The sequence below is a fragment of the Pristiophorus japonicus genome, chromosome 17 (assembly GCF_044704955.1).
Source record: "Pristiophorus japonicus isolate sPriJap1 chromosome 17, sPriJap1.hap1, whole genome shotgun sequence".
NCBI lineage: Eukaryota > Metazoa > Chordata > Chondrichthyes > Pristiophoridae > Pristiophorus > Pristiophorus japonicus.
Window position 1 is genome coordinate 33621507 of NC_091993.1, and position 19629 is coordinate 33641135.

General features: G+C 42.3%; 1 protein-coding gene across 12 annotated transcripts in view; it reads left to right on the plus strand.

The window, feature by feature from the left end:
- The window catches only part of dennd4a (DENN/MADD domain containing 4A), a 137735-nt gene that overhangs the window by 83597 nt on the left and 34509 nt on the right, over positions 1-19629 (plus strand). For 9 of the 12 annotated variants that reach the window (XR_011587450.1, XM_070858601.1, XM_070858600.1 and 6 more), the window contains 6 exons: positions 5326-5459; positions 6905-7040; positions 7386-7592; positions 8584-8712; positions 16642-16789; positions 18821-18952. Coding sequence is in view for 11 of the 12 variants with exons in the window: in XM_070858601.1 (XP_070714702.1) it covers positions 5326-5459; positions 6905-7040; positions 7386-7592; positions 8584-8712; positions 16642-16789; positions 18821-18952 (886 nt within the window). In the remaining variant the exon portion in view is untranslated. Of the gene's footprint in view, positions 1-5325; positions 5460-6904; positions 7041-7385; positions 7593-8583; positions 8713-16641; positions 16790-18820; positions 18953-19182; positions 19300-19629 lie in introns of all 12 variants that reach the window. The other 3 variants (XM_070858606.1, XM_070858610.1, XM_070858607.1) reach the window with 2 other exon arrangements.

Consider the following 19629-nt stretch of genomic DNA (forward strand, 5'->3'; position numbering starts at 1 on the left):
GTGTCATCTGCTTTCTCTGCAATCTATTCCATTTCCCTATTTTTTTTTGTATATCTTTTTATATTTTGAAGGCTTAAGTGCCTTTCTAAATGCTGTAATCAATTAATCACCACTTGTAGCAAAGCATGTCATATTGTAATAACCGTGCTAAAAAAAAATCTAATATCCTCCTTTGTTTACCTTGACATCATGGCCGCTTGTCTTTAATTTAGCTAGCAATTTATTTACTTTGCTATTCTTTATGATTTCTCGAACACTTCTTTCAAGTCCTTCCACAGTCTTCTCAATTCGAGAGAAAATATAGCCCGAGTTGCTGTACCCGTTCCTTATAACTCTGACTTCCTCATTTCTGGTGCTATCCTGGTAAATCTGTGTTGCAACTTCTCCAAGGCTATTCTATTCTTCCGATAGTGTACACAGTATTTCAGATATAGCCTGATCATCATTTTGTGAAGTCGTCAAAACATCTTAGCTTTTGTATTCAATCACTCTCCGTCCCTAATTTCATTTACTTTTTTAATGGCTACTTATGTATTTATATAGGCCTCAGCTGAAGTATTGTGTCCGATTCTGGGCACTACATTTTTGGAAGGATTTCAAGGCCTTGGACAGATGCAGAGGAGATTTACTGGAATGGTACTAATGATGAAGGACTTCAGTATATAGAGAGACTGGAGAAGCTGGGATTGTTCTCCTTAGAGCAGAAGTTTATGGGGAGATTTAATAGAGGTGTTTAGAATTATGAGGGTTTTGTAGTAAATAGGGAGAAACTGTTTCCACTATCAGTAGGGTCGGTAACCAGAGGGCACAGATTTAAGGTGATTGGCAAAAGAATCAGAGGCTACATGAGATTTTTTTTTATGCAGCGAGTTGTTGTGATCTGGAACGTGCTGCCTGAAAGGGCGGTGGAAGAAGATTCAGTAGTAACTTTCAAAAGGAAATTGGATAAATACTTGAAGGAGAAAAAATGTGCAGGCTATGGGGAATGGGCTGGGGGAGTGGGACAAATTGGATAAATCTTTTAAAGAGCTGGCGCAGGCACGATGGATCGAATGGCCTCCTTCTCTGCTGCAAGATTATGTGTCCTTTCACTTTTTAGGATTTATATACCTTCATATCTAATTCCCTTTGTTCCTGCACTACATTGAGAAATTTACCATTTAGGGTATACTTTCAATCTCTATTGCTGAAATGTTGTACGCTATCTTATGTTTCTTTATTAAACTGTGTCCGCCACTTATCTGCCCATTTTCCAAACCTCTATGTTTTCCTGTAGTTTGCTGCATTCCTCTCAATTCACTGATTGATAGTTGTCTGACTTGCCCTTTCTCCTGTTTGAACAGAGGTGCAACATTTGCTTCGGTCCAATCCTTTGGCCAGCCCTGTTTTAATGAATTTTGAAAATTCATGGTAAGATCCTTCACTACTCACTTAATATTCTGGGATGCACAATGTATAATCCTGGTTATTTGTCAATAAGGCCTTAGATCATTACAAACTGTTCCTTCATTAATGCAGATCTCTATTCTTCATCCACAATCTTTTGGAGCTTTTTCCCTGTCTTCTCTGAGACAAAGTATTCATTAAGTCTTTTCATGCAATGGATCTTTTCCACCCTGGAAATCTGGCCTGTCAGCTCGTAAGTTCTCTCATGGTCTCTGCAATGTGGTTGGAGAAATTGTGCACTTTGTATTGTTTAACTAAATAAAAAATCATGTATGATTCTACACAGGAACATGGATACGATGCTTAAATGGCACAAGTTAATTGCCATTTTTTGCGTCAAATATTGTTTGTGGTAGTGTTTAAGGTATTTATTTTAATTAAACTCTGTCATCATCAGGAACCCTTTTTTTGAAAATTAAACCTATACAAATAAATGTGATGAACTTAAATATCTTTTTTCTGTTTTTCCGTTGATATTTAGTGAGGAATATTTTAGCCTGAACCATGAGTTCTGACAGCATTGGAGGAATTAGCCTGTCATAGTTATTGAGGCCAACTGCGCAAAGAAAGTAATCAGTGGAGATATACTCGTTAATCCAAGAGGTTGCTTCAGCTATGACTTTAAATCTTCTCCCTCATGATGCCGAGGAAATTAGATCCTCCCAGGAAAGTCTACCCAGTGTCATTTTAAAACTATACTCACAAAATAAATAAGCAGCAATAGCAGAAAAATGAGAAGAATGTTGAATTGATTCTTTGTAGTTGATTGAAGGATTGTTGGCAGCATGGTAGGATACAGACTGATCGCCTTCATTTCCAGCAGGGTAATTTCTTGATCTTGGCTCTGACAGCAAGCATGAAGAGGTTGAATGGAAAGAGTTATGGTGCAATCTGATTACAAGAACAACAATTTCTATAGCGCCTTTAACGTAGTGAAACATTCTAAGGCGCTCCACAGGAGTATTATGAGATAAAAAATTTGACACCGAGCCACATAAGGAGAAATGAGGGCAGGTGACTAAAAGCTTGGTCGAAGAGGTAGGTTTCAAGAAGCGTCTTGAATGGAGGAAAGGGGTAGAGAAGCGGAGAGGTTTAGCGAGGGAATTCCATGAGCTTGGGGTCTAGGCCACAGAAGGCACGGCCACTAATGATTGAGCAATTATAATCAGGGATGCTCAAGAGGGCAGAATTAGAGGAGAGGGTGGTTGGGGCTGGAGGAGATTACAGAGATAAGGAGGGGCGAGGCCATGGAGGGATTTGAAAACAAGGATGAGAATTTTGAAATCGAGGCATTACTTAACCGGGAGCCAGTGTCGTTCAGCGAGCACTGGGGTGAGACTTGGTGTGATTAGAAGGGTTTTGAGGATGTTTTTAAAAGGAATGGAGGGAAGTGGTAAGAGAGTGAATTAGACAGATGGCTCCAGAGGACCAGAGCACTTTGACTGAATAAACAGCCACCAACAGGGAGTAGGAGCAAATGGAGAGCAAGGAGGTGAGTATCTCAGCCATGCCATTGAGCAGAAGGTGCAGTGGGGGAAGATTGCTGCGCATTTACTCTGTGTACTCCTAGCTGCTGTTTCCTGAGCTGCTATAGCACAAGCTCAGTCTCCTGAATAATGCTTCGTGCGAAGAGATTGCAGTGAGATGGAGAAAGTAAAATATACCACCATAAAAAACACTGATGGGTATGCTTCTTTACGTTTCTTGGCAGTACAGTAAAACTCTAATATATGATGTGGTTTAAGTGGTGCCAAAAGTGTGAATGGGAAGGTGGGTTTTAGCTGGTGTAATGTACACAAAACAGAATGATTATCAGAGACCAAATGGTGAAGCATTAGAACATTGTTCTCTTCTGGAATGGATTGGATTCCATTTCCAATAAATTAAATGGAGGACTCACTCTTAAGTGACCAAGCAGTATTAATTGGGGTTGCCTCATTCCAGTGGGCAGAAGTATAGAAAGGACGTTACATTGAGCACTTGGCGATACTCAATGGCTCCTTTCACACAAAGCAGGAGAAATACCAATGCCACAGTGCAGCAGGAAGGTCCCTTTCTTCGATTTCACATTAACGAAGTGGAAGTTCTCATGCCAATCTGGATACAGATGCTTTATTTTCATCATGTTGTCCAAGTAAGAATGCCCAGAATGGGGATTGTCATTGAAGCTGGGATCAAGCTTGGTTATCCTAGTTGAGAGTTTGAGACTTTGTGACTACCAGTTTAGCCTTTGGGCTACTCTTGACTTGGAGAGGTGCTCAATTCTGACGTTGCCTATAAAGTGAGCAGTCACGTTGAAAGAGATCATTATTGTTATATAAGTACAGCGTTGAAAATTCAGAAGCCTCAGGAACGAGGCGGTTCCGGGTTCTGTGTATTTCTGGACTTCGATGTCCCGAATCCGGAAATGCCCGAGCCCAGATTTTTGTTTTTCCGGACTTCAGGACATCCCATGTCCGGAAACACCTAGGCCAAGGTAAGTCGGGAGGGGAGGGGAGGGGGGTTGGGGGTCAGCCCGAGGCGGGGTAGAGGTCAGCTGCAGCCCGAGGCAGAGAGTGGGCGGTGGCGGTGACGTCGTGTCCGGATTCCAGAACATTTTCCAGATTCCGGATGACCCCGCCATGGATCGTCCCGGTGTGCGGATTCTGGAACTCCGGATATTCGACACTATACCTGTACACATGCCAATGTAGATACTGCTGACCTAATGTGCTGACAGAATGCATAACCCAATTACAAATTCTAGAAGCTAATTGCAAGAAAGAGCATAATAGTGTTTGCTGGTTTTGTATATTCCTCATTTCCAAACACAATTATAAACTCAGACGACCATAAGCTAATCTGATGCATTAGCTTGATGCATTGTTTGCTGAATGCGAAACAATCAAAAAATAACAACTACTTTATAACAGTGTACAGGGATATGGCCTCAGTTCTGAAGTATGGGAGGGACTCAAATACATTCTTCCATTCTGCCTATTGCCATGACAAAATGATGAATGGAATGCTTGAATATGGTGATAGTACTTCCTGCATTAAAAGGCATTCCACCTACTTCCTAAGATCATCCAGCCTTGGACAGGATGTACGGGCCTTGGAGAAAGTCCAGCAACAGTTCGTCAGGGTGAGACCTGGGGTAAAGGGACTGAACTGTGATGAGAGAATGGATGCATTTGGGTTATATTCACTGGATCTGATACAGATGTTTAAAATAATGAAGGGATAGATAAGGAATGAGTGTTCCCTGTAGTTGGGGAATCCAGGACCAGGGGACACAGTCTGAGGATTTGAGCTAAGCCAGTGAAAAATGAGTACAAGAAAAACTTCTGCACACAAAGGATTATGAGGAAATAAAGCACATAGCCACACAAGGCCATAAATACAACATCACTTGGGAAGCAACGCTATTAAGAAAAATGGAAAAAGGACAGGGAATTAGGATTTAAAAAGAAGTACTGTCGTGACTAATAAAATGACAGAGGGGACTCGTGTCCCTGCAACATACGTCAGGGATAGGATGAGGTAAGTAGTTCTCTATACAGTGAGACACTTATTTCAACTGTTGCATTGTGAAGAGCTGCCAAGTAGCTGATGGCCACTTCTATCTACACACTCACTCGAGGTTGTTCTCTTCAACTTCTTAAAATTCAGCTAGAATTCCGAGAAGTTGAGAGTGGATTTCCGATCTGTTATCTTGGCCACACAAGATGCATGACACGAGCAAACTGAGAAGGAACACATTGTGTTCCATTTGAAGCCCTTGCTTCATTATACTCCCTCCCATCAATTCCTACCAATGCCAATATCTTTATATGGTAATATCTGCTGCCGCACAATGTATGGTATGTGATAGTAATTCTAGCTTTTGACCTAATCCAGTTGGATGCAGAGCGCCCAGATGATTTGCGTCTCATAGAACTGGACGAGTCTTACAGAAGTGAACATACAGTTTTCATAACACCTCCTGAACTCCCAACCCTGCCTAATGGAGAAGAGTACCCGCTTCAGTATAGGTACGCATCCAAACACTATTTCACCTGTGAGATTAGGCCGTGGGGGTAATCACAAGATCTTCGAGTTTTGAAATATGATGGGCACACAAATTATTTTCTATCATTTTTTTAAAAAGTGAAATGCATAGAACCTCAAAATGTTTTAATTCATGGTATCTTTTTTGGATAATTGTAAAAGCTTGTACACTGGATAGAGTGTATGCAGCTATAGATTATTCTCAAGAAAGTATTGATATCCTAATGTGAACATGATCACACATTAAGATGGTGGGGTGCACATGGCAGAGTGAAATCAGAACATCCTTCCACACAGATACAATGTTAAGACCATCAAAGTATGGTTTTAAATTTTGATTTAATTGTGAGTTAATTACTAGTTTCAGATGATTTCTGTAAATTAGCATGTTTGTAATGTAATTTAGAGAATGATGATTATAATCATCCCCTCCAACCAATCATTTTTGATGCAATCTCATTAGATCTATTTGTGTGCTGAGAATGTAACAGGTCTTCGGAGAGCTACTGCCAACTCTATATTTAAAGATGCTTCACATTAATTTTCTGCTTTTATTTTTTGTTTTAAAAACAGGTTTTCAATTTTATTAATGAAGAAAATCTGCGGCATCAACTTGCAAACACAAGATCTTAAAAAAAAAATGAATCTGCTTTCTGGAAGTGTTGCCACCTTGTTTAGATGTGGTTCCCAAGGGACTGGGTGCCCTCCAATAGCTCACTAAGTAGCCATGTTTCATGGCTCGGCTGTCATAAGGAGGAGCATCTGGTGCTCACCCAATGCCCACTGTATAGCAATCGGGGGGGGGCAACCTGACTAATCTTTGTTTCTCTTCTGCCTAATCTGGGGCACTGAGGCAGTTGTCGTCCCAACAGCTACCTTGGCTGAGGACAGAAAACTGGGTTGCTGGAAATACCACGGCAGGTGTATCAACATCTAAAAGATAAAAGGCCCTTTCTCAGAACCTAAAGAACTAACTGCAGGTTCTGCAAATCTGGAAGAAAATCCGAAAATGTTGGAAACGCTCAGCAGGCCAGGCAGTATCTGGAGGGAAGAGAGGAGGTAACATTTTGTCTGTGTCCCTATTGGGGTTCTGACGAAACATTAACTCCTCTGTTCTCTTCACTGATGCTGCTGACCTGCTGAGTGCTGACAGCATTTTCTCTTTTCCTTTCCCAGGATGTATTTCACTTGAAATGTTAATCTCTTTTTTTTCTTGCAGATGCTGACAAACCTGTTGAGTATTTCCAGTATTTTGTGTTTTTCTTATCACTAATGTTAATAGTGGGTTAGGTATATGTTCAGTTAAAACCATTTGATTCTGCATAATATGCTTTAATTAAAGATGTGCTAATGCATCACATGTACATTATTGACTATGTTTGCTGTACGTTAGCATTGTGTTAATCCTGGTCTCATCCTGTTCTTTCAGTTACATTGGCTTCCCTGTGCTGACACCGGAGCTATTTGATAGGCCTGAGGGTTTATTAAAGACTCCAGCCAGCAGATTAACTTCAAAAAGTAGTTGTCCCAACAGTCCAGCACCAATGGGCAGAAGAACTAAGCAGGTACTATGTGACTAATGTTTGTATTCTGAATATGCCTGTGTACAGTGTGTGAATAATTAGGTGCTAATGGTACAATGAAGGATTTACTGTAGGTACAATGGGAGTATGTGAATGAATGGGTAGTGTTGTCAGAGTGGAAATATATGAATGGGTAATATTATTAGAGTGGAAATGTGTGAATGATCGGGTAAAGTCTGATGTCCATGTGTTTTATGCCATCTATGTATATGGAGAGTGATATTTACAACTTAAATTGACAGCATTACATTATGAACACCTTGTACACATACATGACATACATTTCATTTAACAAAATCTTACTCATTATATTCTGTTGCATTTCAGGAGATAAAATCAGCTCAAAAGATTGCGAAGCGTTATTCATCAATCCCTCAGATGTGGTCAAAGTGTCTGGTTCGTCACTGCTACGGTCTCTGGTTCATCTGCCTCCCTGGTTACATGAAGGTTTGCCATTCGAAGGTCAGAGCTCTTCGGACCGCTTACGATGTGCTGAGAAAGATGCAGGTCAAGAAGTTAGAGCCACCAGATGAGGTAAGCAATACTGACGTGCACCATGGTGGCAAACGGCAGCTTCAGTATTGCTGTGTAATTCAGTGGGAGGGAAGAAAGTTATATTAAAGAATGCATTTAGCAGACAAGTGCTGCTTGTCTTGTTTCTGCTTTACCCTGGCCAAAGTAACCCCAATTAAATTTTAGTGTAACTTTCAATCAGTAATTTTTTTCCCCATTGATTTAAATGGTTATGGGCATCTTTAACACATTCCCCGCATTCCTTTGTTTTTGTCTCCCTTATCCCAAGTGTTTGGTTTGTGATCCTGCATGGTATATGAGCTGGTACCTGGCCCTGTGCTCTCTCGCTTTGATTCACGGGGCATGCTCTCACTGGCGCATAATGATTCTGTGATATAACGGGCTTTTCACCCATAGCAACAACAGCAAAACTGTCTCAAATTTTCATGGATCTTGAAATCTGCCATCAGATTAAGTGCCCCTGCTGTAGGTTGCTAAATGCAAGATACAGCGCTCTGCGGGATGCCTTGGGCCCACTTGTTCCAGTGGTGAGAAATATAGCTCCTGCAAGTTTCAAATTTCCTGTCGTCCTGACCTCAATAAATATGATGCTTAATATAAATAGGTTGCTTTATCATGACCATATATTTATAAATTACATGCCAAAGATAAAGTATGCTAAAGACATATGAGACAGAGGAGGATTACATGATTAGCTCTAATTTTGACTCATTGAATCCAATATTAGACAATCTACAATGTTCTTACATATTTTTTGAATTTGCTATTGAAACCACACTCTGCTTAAGGTACAGTGCTGTTGTTTCTCACCACATGTGATGTCCATGTAACTAAACTAAGCTTTCAAAACCCTCAGGTAATGGAGTCTTTGGCCAGACCGTGTTACATGGTCGCACCTCTGTAACTGGGAGAAAAATGTATTGCAGGTAATTTCTTCAGCGCATTTCCCTGAAGGACTTTTTACTGACGGAAGTTGTGTTTTCCACTGTAGGTGTGTTACCGCGTTCTGATGCAGTTATGTGGGCAGTATGGGCAGCCAGTGCTTGCTGTCAGAGTTCTGTTTGAGATGAAGAAAGCTGGGGTTCAACCCAATGCTATAACGTATGGTTACTACAACAAGGTACTACCCTCTACACGTTCACTCAGACTTTTTGTGTTGCTTTTTTGTTGTAACCCTTCACCATTATTTTTCCTTGCCATGCACTTTCCAAGTGAGTGAGCTGGTTTTAGCTTCTGCCAGTGATGCTCTTTAGTAAGCTGCAAGCAAGTGTGCTGGGGTGAGGGGAGGTGGGGGTGCTGCTGGGGTGGGGGGGTTAATCAGTCTGAATGTTCCCGCCCTCTGTGGAAAAGGGCTCGGTATCTGCTTGATACCTCGGTGAGGTCATTGAAACTGTGGTGTGAATGCTGCAAGCACCTAACTCTGATTACAACGTCACAGATCCAAAATAATCTGACCACCCACGTTAAATCAATAATGTACTGTTAAATTCTTTACTATTATTTTGTAAAGCAACTCCCTTATTAGCGTGGAAATCAGTCTTGAACAATTCCATGCTTTAATGATTGATAGCGTGGAAGAAAACCCGGCTGTCTCTAGGTTTTCGAATTACAGTGACGGCTATGTTGGATCAGTTTACAAGTTGCATCAGTGACGTGTTGATTGGTTTGCTAACAAAACATCTATCCAGTTTGCAACTTGCAAAACTCCATGTCGAAGTACAAACGATTCCGCAGAGTTTACTGAGGACAGTCAGCATTGAGAATATCAGGTCTTGCTCACAGGAAATCGATGCCCAGCCCCTGTACAATTACAAAACATAGGCTAACCCTGTCTGCCATCAATCATGTGGCATTGAGCTGAATAGAACCATTGATATTTACAGCATAGAAGGCGGCCATTTGCTCCATCGCCTCTGTCAGCCCTCTGCCAGAGCAATCCAAGACCGGTCCCACTGCTCCAAGTTCTCCCCATACTCCAATAACTGAAGTTAAATTATAAAATTGCAAAAGCATTGCCTTTCTCTCCATCTAATTTTTACTGCTTTTTTTCCTCATCTCCTAAAGACATTGACATACTGGGGTTTGTTTCCATGGGAACTGACACTCGTACCTATTGCTCCTGTGTCTTTTGCTCAAGTATAAGCCTAGATAGTGAGTTGGGGGGCACCAAGGGAGCCAAGCTTAGCCTCACTCGTTCATACAGGCACAGTTTCAGCAGTGTTACCAGTTAAGAAAATGGACTGGGAAGTGTTGGCTGTCTTATTCCCCCGTCCTGAGCACAGGAAATCAACTGAGTTCTGAACCCACCAATCCTCGCCAACTGGGATTGGCTAATTCAGCACAGATCTAGGCTGATAACCAAGACTGTCCCAGTCTGTCTCACTCTGTACCCTCCCATTTCCAGTCTGTCTCAATCTGTACCCCACCATTCCTATGGAGTGGAGAGTAGCCAATGTAACCCCACTTTTTAAAAAAGGAGGGAGAGAGAAAACAGGGAATTATAGACCGGTCAGCCTGACATCGGTAGTGGGTAAAATGATGGAATCAAATATTAAGGATGTCATAGCAGTGCATTTGGAAAGAGGTGACATGTTCGGTCCAAGTCAGCATGGATTTGTGAAAGGGAAATCATGCTTGACAAATCTTCTGGAATTTTTTAAGTATGTTTCCAGTAGAGTGGACAAGGGAGAATCAGTTGGACTTTGGACTTTCAGAAGACTTTCGACAAGGTCCCACACAAGAGATTAATGTGCAAAGTTAAAGCACATGGGATTGGGGGTAGTGTGCTGACGTGGATTGAGAACTGGTTGGCAGACAGGAAGCAAAGAGTAGGAGTAAATAGGTACTTTTCAGAATGGCAGGCAGTGACTAGTGGGGTAACGCAAGGTTCTGTGCTGGGGCCCCAGCTGTTTACATTGTACATTAATGATTTAGTGAGGGGATTAAATGTAGTATCCAAATTTGCAGATGACACTAAGTTGGATGGCGGTGTGAGCTGCGAGGAGGATGCTATGAGGCTGCAGAGTGACTTGGATAGGTTAGGTGAGTGGGCAAATGCATGGCAGATGAAGTATAATGTGGATAAATGTGAGGTTATCCACTTTGGTGGTAAAAACAGAGAGACAGACTATTATCTGAATGGTGACAGATTCGGAAAAGGGGAGGTGCAACGCGACCTGGGTGTCATGGTACATCAGTCATTGAAGGTTGGCATGCAGGTACAGCAGGCGGTTAAGAAAGCAAATGGCATGTTGGCCTTCATAGCGAGGGGATTTGAGTACAGGGGCAGGGAGGTGTTACTACAGGTGTACAGGGCCTAGGTGAGGCCACACCTGGAGTATTGTGTACAGTTTTGGTCTCCTAACTTGAGGAAGGGCATTCTTGCTATTGAGCGAGTGCAGCGAAAGTTCACCAGACTGATTCCCGGGATGGCGGGACTGACATATCAAGAAAGACTGGATCAACTGGGCTTGTATTCACTGGAGTTGAGAAGAATGAGAGGGGATCTCATAGAAACGTTTAAAATTCTGACAGGTTTAGACAGGTTAGATGAAGGAAGAATGTTCCCAATGTTGGGGAAGTCCAGAACCAGGGGTCACAGTCTATGGATAAGGGGTAAGCCATTTAGGACCGAGTTGAGGAGAAACTTCTTCACCCAGAGAGTGGTGAACCTGTGGAATTCTCTACCACAGAAAGTTGTTGAGGCCAATTCACTAAATATATTCAAAAAGGAGTTAAATGTAGTCCTTACTAATAGGGGGATCAAGGGGTATTGCGAGAAAGCAGGAATGGGGTACTGAAGTTGCATGTTCAGCCATGAACTCATTGAATGGTGGTGCAGGCTCGGAAGGCCAAATGGCCTACTCCTGCACCTATTTTCTATGTTTCTATGAACATCTTTTTCTTAGCATCTTTATTTCTCACGAATAAATCTTTGCCGAGAGTTATGAAATATCTGGACATGATGGACATGTGCATGAAAACATGTGCACGAGAATTAGCATTTTCATTATATTTAATGCACAACTACTTGTATTTATAAATCGAAAAACATCCTCCCTGCATCTACCCTGTCAAACATCCTCCCTGCATTCTCTCCCATTCTCCATAAACGGCAACATTCAAAATCCCGCTGTTGGTACTCTCTCCCACTCCAAGTCCCATTCGCCCAGCACCCCTCTCCTCGCTGACCTACATTGTCTCCCGGATGCCAGTACTTCACATTTATCCCTCTGTGGCCTCAACTGTTTCTATCTATGTAGTAATCTCCAGCCCTACAACCCACCCGATTCCATTCCTTTGAATCTGTGCATGTCCCCCACCCACCTCCTTTGCCCCAACATTGACAGCCGAGAGGCTGATCCCTGAGATATCCTTATTAAACTCCTCTGTCTCTCCACTTACCATTCTTCATTTCAGCCTTTCCTTAAAATGCACCTGTTTGATCAAGCGTTTGGTCTCCCTCCTATCCATGGCATCCATTTTTCTGATTACACCTCTTTGAAGCACTTTGGGATGTTTTTCGATTTATAAATAAGGACTACATCTAACTCCTTTTTGAATATATTTAGTGAATTGGCCTCAACAACTTTCTGTGGTAGAGAATTCCACAGGTTCACCACTCACTGGGTGAAGAAGTTTCTCCTCATCTTGGTCCTAAATGGCTTACCCCTTATCCTTAGACTGTGACCCCTGGTTCTGGACTTCCCCAACATTGGGAACATTCTTATTGCATCTAACCTGTCTAAACCCGTCAGAATTTTAAACGTTTCTATGAAATCCCCTCTCATTCTTCTGAACTCCAGTGAATACAAGCCCAGTTGATCCAGTCTTTCTTGATATGTCAGTCCCGCCATCCCGGGAATCAGTCTGGTGAACCTTCGCTGCACTCCCTCAATAGCAAGAATGTCCTTCCTCAAGTTAGGAGACCAAAACTGCACACAATACTCCAGGTGTGGCCTCACCAAGGCCCTGTAAAAATGTAGCAACACCTCCCTGCCCCTGTACTTAAGTCCCCTCGCTATGAAGGCCAACATGCCATTTGCTTTCTTAACCGCCTGCTGTACCTGCATGCCAACCTTCAATGACTGATATACCATGACACCCAGATCTCATTGCACCTCCCCTTTTCCTAATCTGTCACCATTCAGATAATAGTCTGTCTCTCTGTTATTACCACCAAAGTGGATAACCTCACATTTATCCACATTATACTTCATCTGCCATGCATTTGCCCACTCACCTAACCTATCCAAGTCACTCTGCAGCCTCATAGCATCCTCCTCGCAGCTCACACTGCCATCCAACTTAATGTCATCCGCAAATTTGGAGATACTACATTTAATCCCCTCGTCTAAATCATTAATGTACAATGTAAGCAGCTGGGGCCCCAGCACAGAACCTTGCAGTACCCCACTAGTCACTGCCTGCCGTTCTGAAAAGTACCCATTTACTCCTACTCTTTGCTTCCTGTCTGACAACCAGTTCTCAATCCACGCCAGCACACTACCCCCAATCCCATGTGCTTTAACTTTGCACATTAATCTCTTGTGTGGGACCTTGTCGAAAGCCTTCTGAAAGTCCAAATACACCACATCAACTGGTTCTCCCTTGTCTACTCTACTGGAAACATCCTCAAAAAATTCCAGAAGATTTGTCAAGCATGATTTCCCTTTCACAAATCCATGCTGACTTGGACCCATCATGTCACCTCTTTCCGAATGCACTGCTATGACATCCTTAATAATTGATTCCATCATTTTACCCATTACCGATGTCAGGCTGACCGGTCTATAATTCCCTGTTTTCTCTCTCTCTCCTTTTTTAAAATGTGGGGTTACATTGGCTACCCTCCACTCCATAGGAACTGATCCAGAGTCTATGGAATGTTGGAAAATAACTGTCAATGCATCCGCTATTTCCAAGGCCACCTCCTAAAGTACTCTGGGATGCAGACCATCAGGCCCTAGGGATTTATCAGCCTTCAATCCCATCAATTTCCCCAATACAATTTCCCGACTAATAAGGATTTCCCTCAGTTCCTCCTTCTTACTTGACCCTCTGACCCCTTTTATATCAGGAAGGTTGTTTGTGTCCTCCTTAGTGAATACCGAACCAAAGTACTTGTTCAATTGGTCTGCCATTTCTTTGTTCCCCGTTATGACTTCCCCTGATTCTGACTGCAGAGGACCTACGTTTGTCCTTACTAACCTTCTTCTCTTTACATACCTATAGAAACTTTTGCAGTCTGTCTTAATGTTCCCTGCAAGCTTCCTCTCGTACTCTATTTTCCCTGCCCTAATCAAACCCTTTGCCCTCCTCTGCTGAGTTCTAAATTTCTCCCAGTCCCTGGGTTCACTGCTATTTCTGGCCAATTTGTATGCCACTTCCTTGGCTTTAATACTATCCCTGATTTCCCTTGATAGCCACGGATGAGCCACCTTCCCTTTTTTATTTTTACGCCAGACAGGGATGTACAATTGTTGTAGTTCATCCATGCGGTCTCTAAATGTCTGCCATTGCCCATCCACAGTCAACCCCTTAAGTATCATTCGCCAATCTATCCTAGCCAATTCACGCCTCATACCTTCAAAGTTACCCTTCTTTAAGTTCTGGACCATGGTCTCTGGCTAACTAAGGAAGTAAAGGATGGTATCAAATTGAAAACAAAGGCATACAATGTTGTGAAGGCCAGAGGATTGGGAAATTTTTAGAAACCAGCAAAGGATGACAAAAAAATGATTAAGACAGAAAAGTTAGCATATGAGAGTAAACTAGCAAGAAATGTAAAAACACAGTAAGAGCTTCTACAGGTATATAAAAAGGAAGTGAGTAGCTAAAGTAAATGTTGGTCCCTTAGAGGATGGGACTGGAGAATTAATAATGGAAACAGGGAAATGCCAGAGACTTTGAACAAATATTTTGTATCGGTCTTCACGGTAGAGGACACTAAAAACATCCCAATAATTGATAATCAAAGAGCTATTGTGGGTTGGGGGGAGGAGATTTAAAACAATCACTATCACTAGAGATAAAGTACTAGGCAAACTAATGGGATTAAAGGTGGACAAGTCCCCTGGACCTGATGGTATGCATCCTCGGGTCTTAAAAGAGGTGGCTGCAGAGATAGTGGATGCATTGGTTGTAATCTACCAAATTTCCCTGAATTCTGGAGAGGTCCCAGTGGACTGGAAAACTGCAAATGTAACACCCCATTTAAGAAAGGAGGCAGACAGAAAGCAGGAACTATGTAGACCAGTTAGCCTAACATCTGTCATTGGGAAAATGCTGAAGTCCATCATTAAGGAAGTAGTAGCAGGATGTTTAGAAAATCATAATGCAGTCAAGCAGAGTCAACATGGTTTTATGAAAGGGAAATCATATTTGACAAATTTGCTGGAGTTCTTTGACGATGTACCGAGCAGAGTGGATAAGGGAGAACCAGTTGATGTTGTATATTTGGATTTCCAGAAAGCATTCGATAAAGTGCCATATAAAAGGTTATTGCACAAAATAAGAGCTCACGGGGTTGGGCAAATATATTAGCATGGATAGAGGATTGGCTAACTAACAGAAAACAGAGTTGGGATAAATGGGTCATTTTCAGGCTGGAAAACTGTAACTAGTGGGGTGCCATAAGGATCAGTGCTGAGGCCTCAACTATTTACAATTTATATTAATGACTTGGATGAAGGGACTGAGTGTAACATAGCCAAATTTGCTGATGATGCAAAGAAAGCAAATAATCTACAAAGGGATATAGATAGGCTCAGTGAGTGGGCAAAAATTTGGCAGGTGGACTATAATGTGGGAAAATATCCACTTTGGTAGAAAAAATAAAAAAGCAAGTTATTATTTAAATCGGGAGATATTACAAAATGCTGTGGAATAGAGGAACCTTGTGCATGAACTGCAAAAAGTTGGTATGCAGATACAGCAAGTAATCAGGAAGGCAAATGGAATGTTGGCCTTTATTGCAAGGGGGATGGAATATAAAAGTAGGGAAGTCCTGCTACAACTGTACAGGGTGTTGGTAAGACCACACCTGGAGTACCGCGTACAGTTTTGGTCTTATTTAAGGAGGGATATACTTGCAATGGAGGCAGTTCAGAGAAGGTTCACGAGGTTGATTCCTGAGATGCAGGGGTTATCATATGAAGAAAGGTTGGGCCTATACCCCTTGTAATTTAGAAGAATAAGAGGTGATTTTATTGAAACATGTAAGATTCTGAGGGGGCTTGACATGGGAGATGCAGAGAGGATGTTTCCCCTCATGGGGGAATCTAGAACTAGGAGGCATAGTCTCAGAATAAGGAGTTGCCCATTTAAAACAGAAATGAGGAGGAATTTCTTCTTTGAGGGTCGTGAATCTTTGCATTTCTCTGCCCCAGAGAGCTGTGGAGACTGGGTCTTTGAATATATTTAAAGTGGAGATGCAGATTTTTGAATGATAAGGGAGTCCAGGGTTTTGGGGATCAGGCAGGGAAGTGGAATTGAGGCCAGGATCAGATCAGCCATGAAATGGCGGAGCAGGCTTGAGGGGCCAAATGCTCTTATTTCTTATGTTTTTATGTTCTTATGTTGGCTTGTCACACTGCAGTTTTCTGTCATAAGATGGCATGTGGAATGTATGAGGACTCCTCCGCAATTGAGGTTGACACAGGAGCCTGAATGTCTTAATTCCTGACTGACTTTACTAATCACATTTCAAAAAATAAAGAGAACCAGGCTTTGACCTGCTGCCTGAAGAGCAATTAAACTCTAACCTCACCCAGTATCACAACAGCTGGACTTTGTGTCCTCAAATGGAGACAGCTTCACCATAGCAAAAAATAACTATTGTGTATTACACGGGACAGCACACCTGTCCTTATAAAACAGAGCATCATTGGATTTACTGTGAGCTACACCATAGATGATATGCTAAAGTTAAACTGCCACGATGCTTTGTCTCTATAGCCAAGATAGCAAGTCTCGAGCGTACGGTGCGTTGCAGGTTTTCTCTAGTTTAGTGGTGGGCTGACAGTGGATCACAATTGATTTTCTGCAGGCTGTTTTAGAGAGCACTTGGCCATCGAGCAACCGAGGCGGATACTTTCTGTGGATGAAGATAAGGAATGTCGTGCTCGCAACAGCTCAGTTCCGCAGGGTTTTGAAAAAGGCCGCAGCTAACCCACGGCAGACTCCAGTGCTCTCGGGTAGGACTCTGCGTTAGCATCGATTGTGCAATTCAGAAAGCATTTCCTGTTCAGCTAATCTATGCAGGAGGCACATTCAGTCGTGTAGCTGATAAAGTTGGTAAATTTAGTTGAGAGATTGCAATGTTTCCCTTTGCCATCCTCTAGAGGTTTGTAAGCCGAATTATTCTCATTGTGCTTCTCGGTTTGTGAGAGGTGGGGTATTTTTTTACCCTTAGTTTATTTTGAGAGATCTAATAAAGGATACAGGAAGAAATATATTTCAAATGATGTCTAAAATTGCCTTGGCATAATGCCTCAAATGTTGAACTGGTTTACTATTAATTCTAGCAACGCTGTCACTTTCAATGCAGTAAGATGTAAAACTCCATCTTGTATTTGAATACCTTTTGCTTCCTGCCACAAAAGCTTGAACAGCAGGAACGTGCAGTTATGTTAGTGTGGGCAGGAGGCCTTCTGCTGTCACTGCCACACTCGCTGAGATCAGCTAGTTCAGCACAGACTGTGAATCAAACCTGGCACATTGTGCTTCACTTGTGTTGTCTGATGAAGGCAGAGTGGAGCTGACCTGTGGGGGTGGGGGTGGGGGGCGGGGGGGGGCCCCCTATGTTGGTGCTTTAGTTTGCGATGGAACAGGCAGTTGGCAATACTGTTGGGAAGAGTACAGATGTTTCACAGTCTGCAGTACATCAGTCTGTGTAAAGGGCATTTAACAGGTATCATTATCAGGTCTGTTGTGCTTTTGATGTGGAGTATTCTGAACTTGTTAAGCTTTTTACAGCTGACCTGTTCTAATTTTTTTTTAGTTTCTATTCCTGTAAATGGAAATAGTTTCATACTGAGTTAATATCCGGGAGAATCTATTTGTGCAAACCAAAAGTACCGAAGCTTCTGCATATTTCACTAAACACAGTTGGTCTTCAGTCCACATTTAGTGGGAATGCTCTTCTGTCATGCAGCCGTCCAGGACACAACGCAGTATCTGCGCTGCTGGTTGCACCTCGCATCTGCCCGGAGCAGCAGTAACCTGCTTCAATCTTCTGGGTGTTGTTTAGGAGTTACTCTCCATCCAGAGCGAATCCCAGATCGCTCCCCGACCTGCATTGGAGATTTCACATCGATTCGCATCTGAAACCATGGCAGTAAGAGGACACTGGAAGAGCAATCGCTGTTTTGCAGATTGAATTAATGTTATAGATGCTCTGTTCTAGTGCAGAACTTAAAGTATTGATCGATTTAACTGGAAAATATTCAGAGTAAGAATCTCGCATCCAGCAAGGTCCTTTCATAAATTGGACCATGATGAAGCATTTACAGTTAACGTCTGGATTCGTTTTGTTTTTCATTTTTTAAATTTAAATGGTGATTGCTGATCTAATTGAAGGGAAGAGCTGAGCTGATGTCAATAGATGCTCTTCAGCGTGTTTCAGCAATTGTCATTTCCACCATATATGTTAATTTAGTTTTCTCAGCCCTTAAGCCCAATAATTCCGGCAAGCCATTTGTTATTTTCCCATTTATGTCTTTTTTTTAATTTGGGGGAGAGGGATTGATTTCACAGGATATTGAAGTAAATCACAAATTTGGAATTTTGAAATAGGTTCTTATTGAGACTCCTTTAATGGATTGTTGTGGTTCCCTAATGGCTCAACAAATGTCACCAATAAGTACAATACTGACCCAGCGGGTACAGGTTTGATTCCCAGTCTGAGTTAGCTGATCTTAGCTGGAGTGCCAATACATTGGGGCTCAGTGCTCCCGGCCCAAGGAGTGAAGTAACAACCGCAGTTACCAGTCCGAGCACTATCCTGCAAATCTTGCTAGGAGTGAGCGTGTGTGGATGTCTGGTGGCACAGGGTCAGGTTCAGCTGTCGATCGCATGCTAACACTCGCAATCACCAGGAGCTGGCTGCTTGTGCCAGCTACTGAGCCACCCATGGGATGATGGCTTTAGGAGGGGAGGGAAGAAGTTTGGCTAGAAAGAAATAGCTGGTTCCCAGTGACTTGTTCTAATCTGTTCTGTTCTCTAAGCAGATGGCAGTGACCTGGATGCCGTTAGCCATGGCAGCATGGATAGCTCTAATGACACTAACACTGTGGAGCAACCCCAGTTCAGCTCTGAGCTAATGAAAGTAGATTCTACTGATGATAGATCTAGTACAGGTACATTTAATGGTGTCATCAAAATCTGTCAACTTAAACTTCTCATCTTTTGTTTTGTTCATTGCTTTTTGCTGTTCCTCTCGTCTGTGTACCTGTGTGTGATTTTCTGCTCGTGTCCATCTTACATGGCTTTTGGTTTCCTGCTCATCGTGATGGCCTTCCCTTCCATGTTTCCCTTTACTTTCATCCACCATCTTGCCTATCCCTGTGTGTCTGTTCTCTGTACGCAGCTAGGCTTGGCTCTAGCTCAAGCTATGGATATGGCAGTCAAGAGTCCTTGTATGAAAGAGTTCCATATCTCACTCTCTGGATTTCCTCTGAGCTGAAGGATGTCCGTGTCTTTTCAGGTAATTGTCTAACGTCCAGTGTATTTTCTCTGCCCTTTTTGTTTCCTGTTTCTGTTCTGACTGATTTCAGTTTTCTTTTTAATTCTTACTGTTCCAGTCGTTTGTTCTAGATGTGATCTATATATAAAGAAAATAGCAAGATTTTTTTCCATTCTAAAGTGTTTGGATATATTCAGAATAACTCTATAAGCAGCATATCAATGCAGTAAAGGCCTGCTACCTGGTGGTGCAGGACACGATTCACTTCATGTCAGTGAATTGAACATTTTTGTAAAATGCATTCCGAGGGAATGCTGCACTCCCAGCTGTCTGATCAGCCTCCTCAGTCAC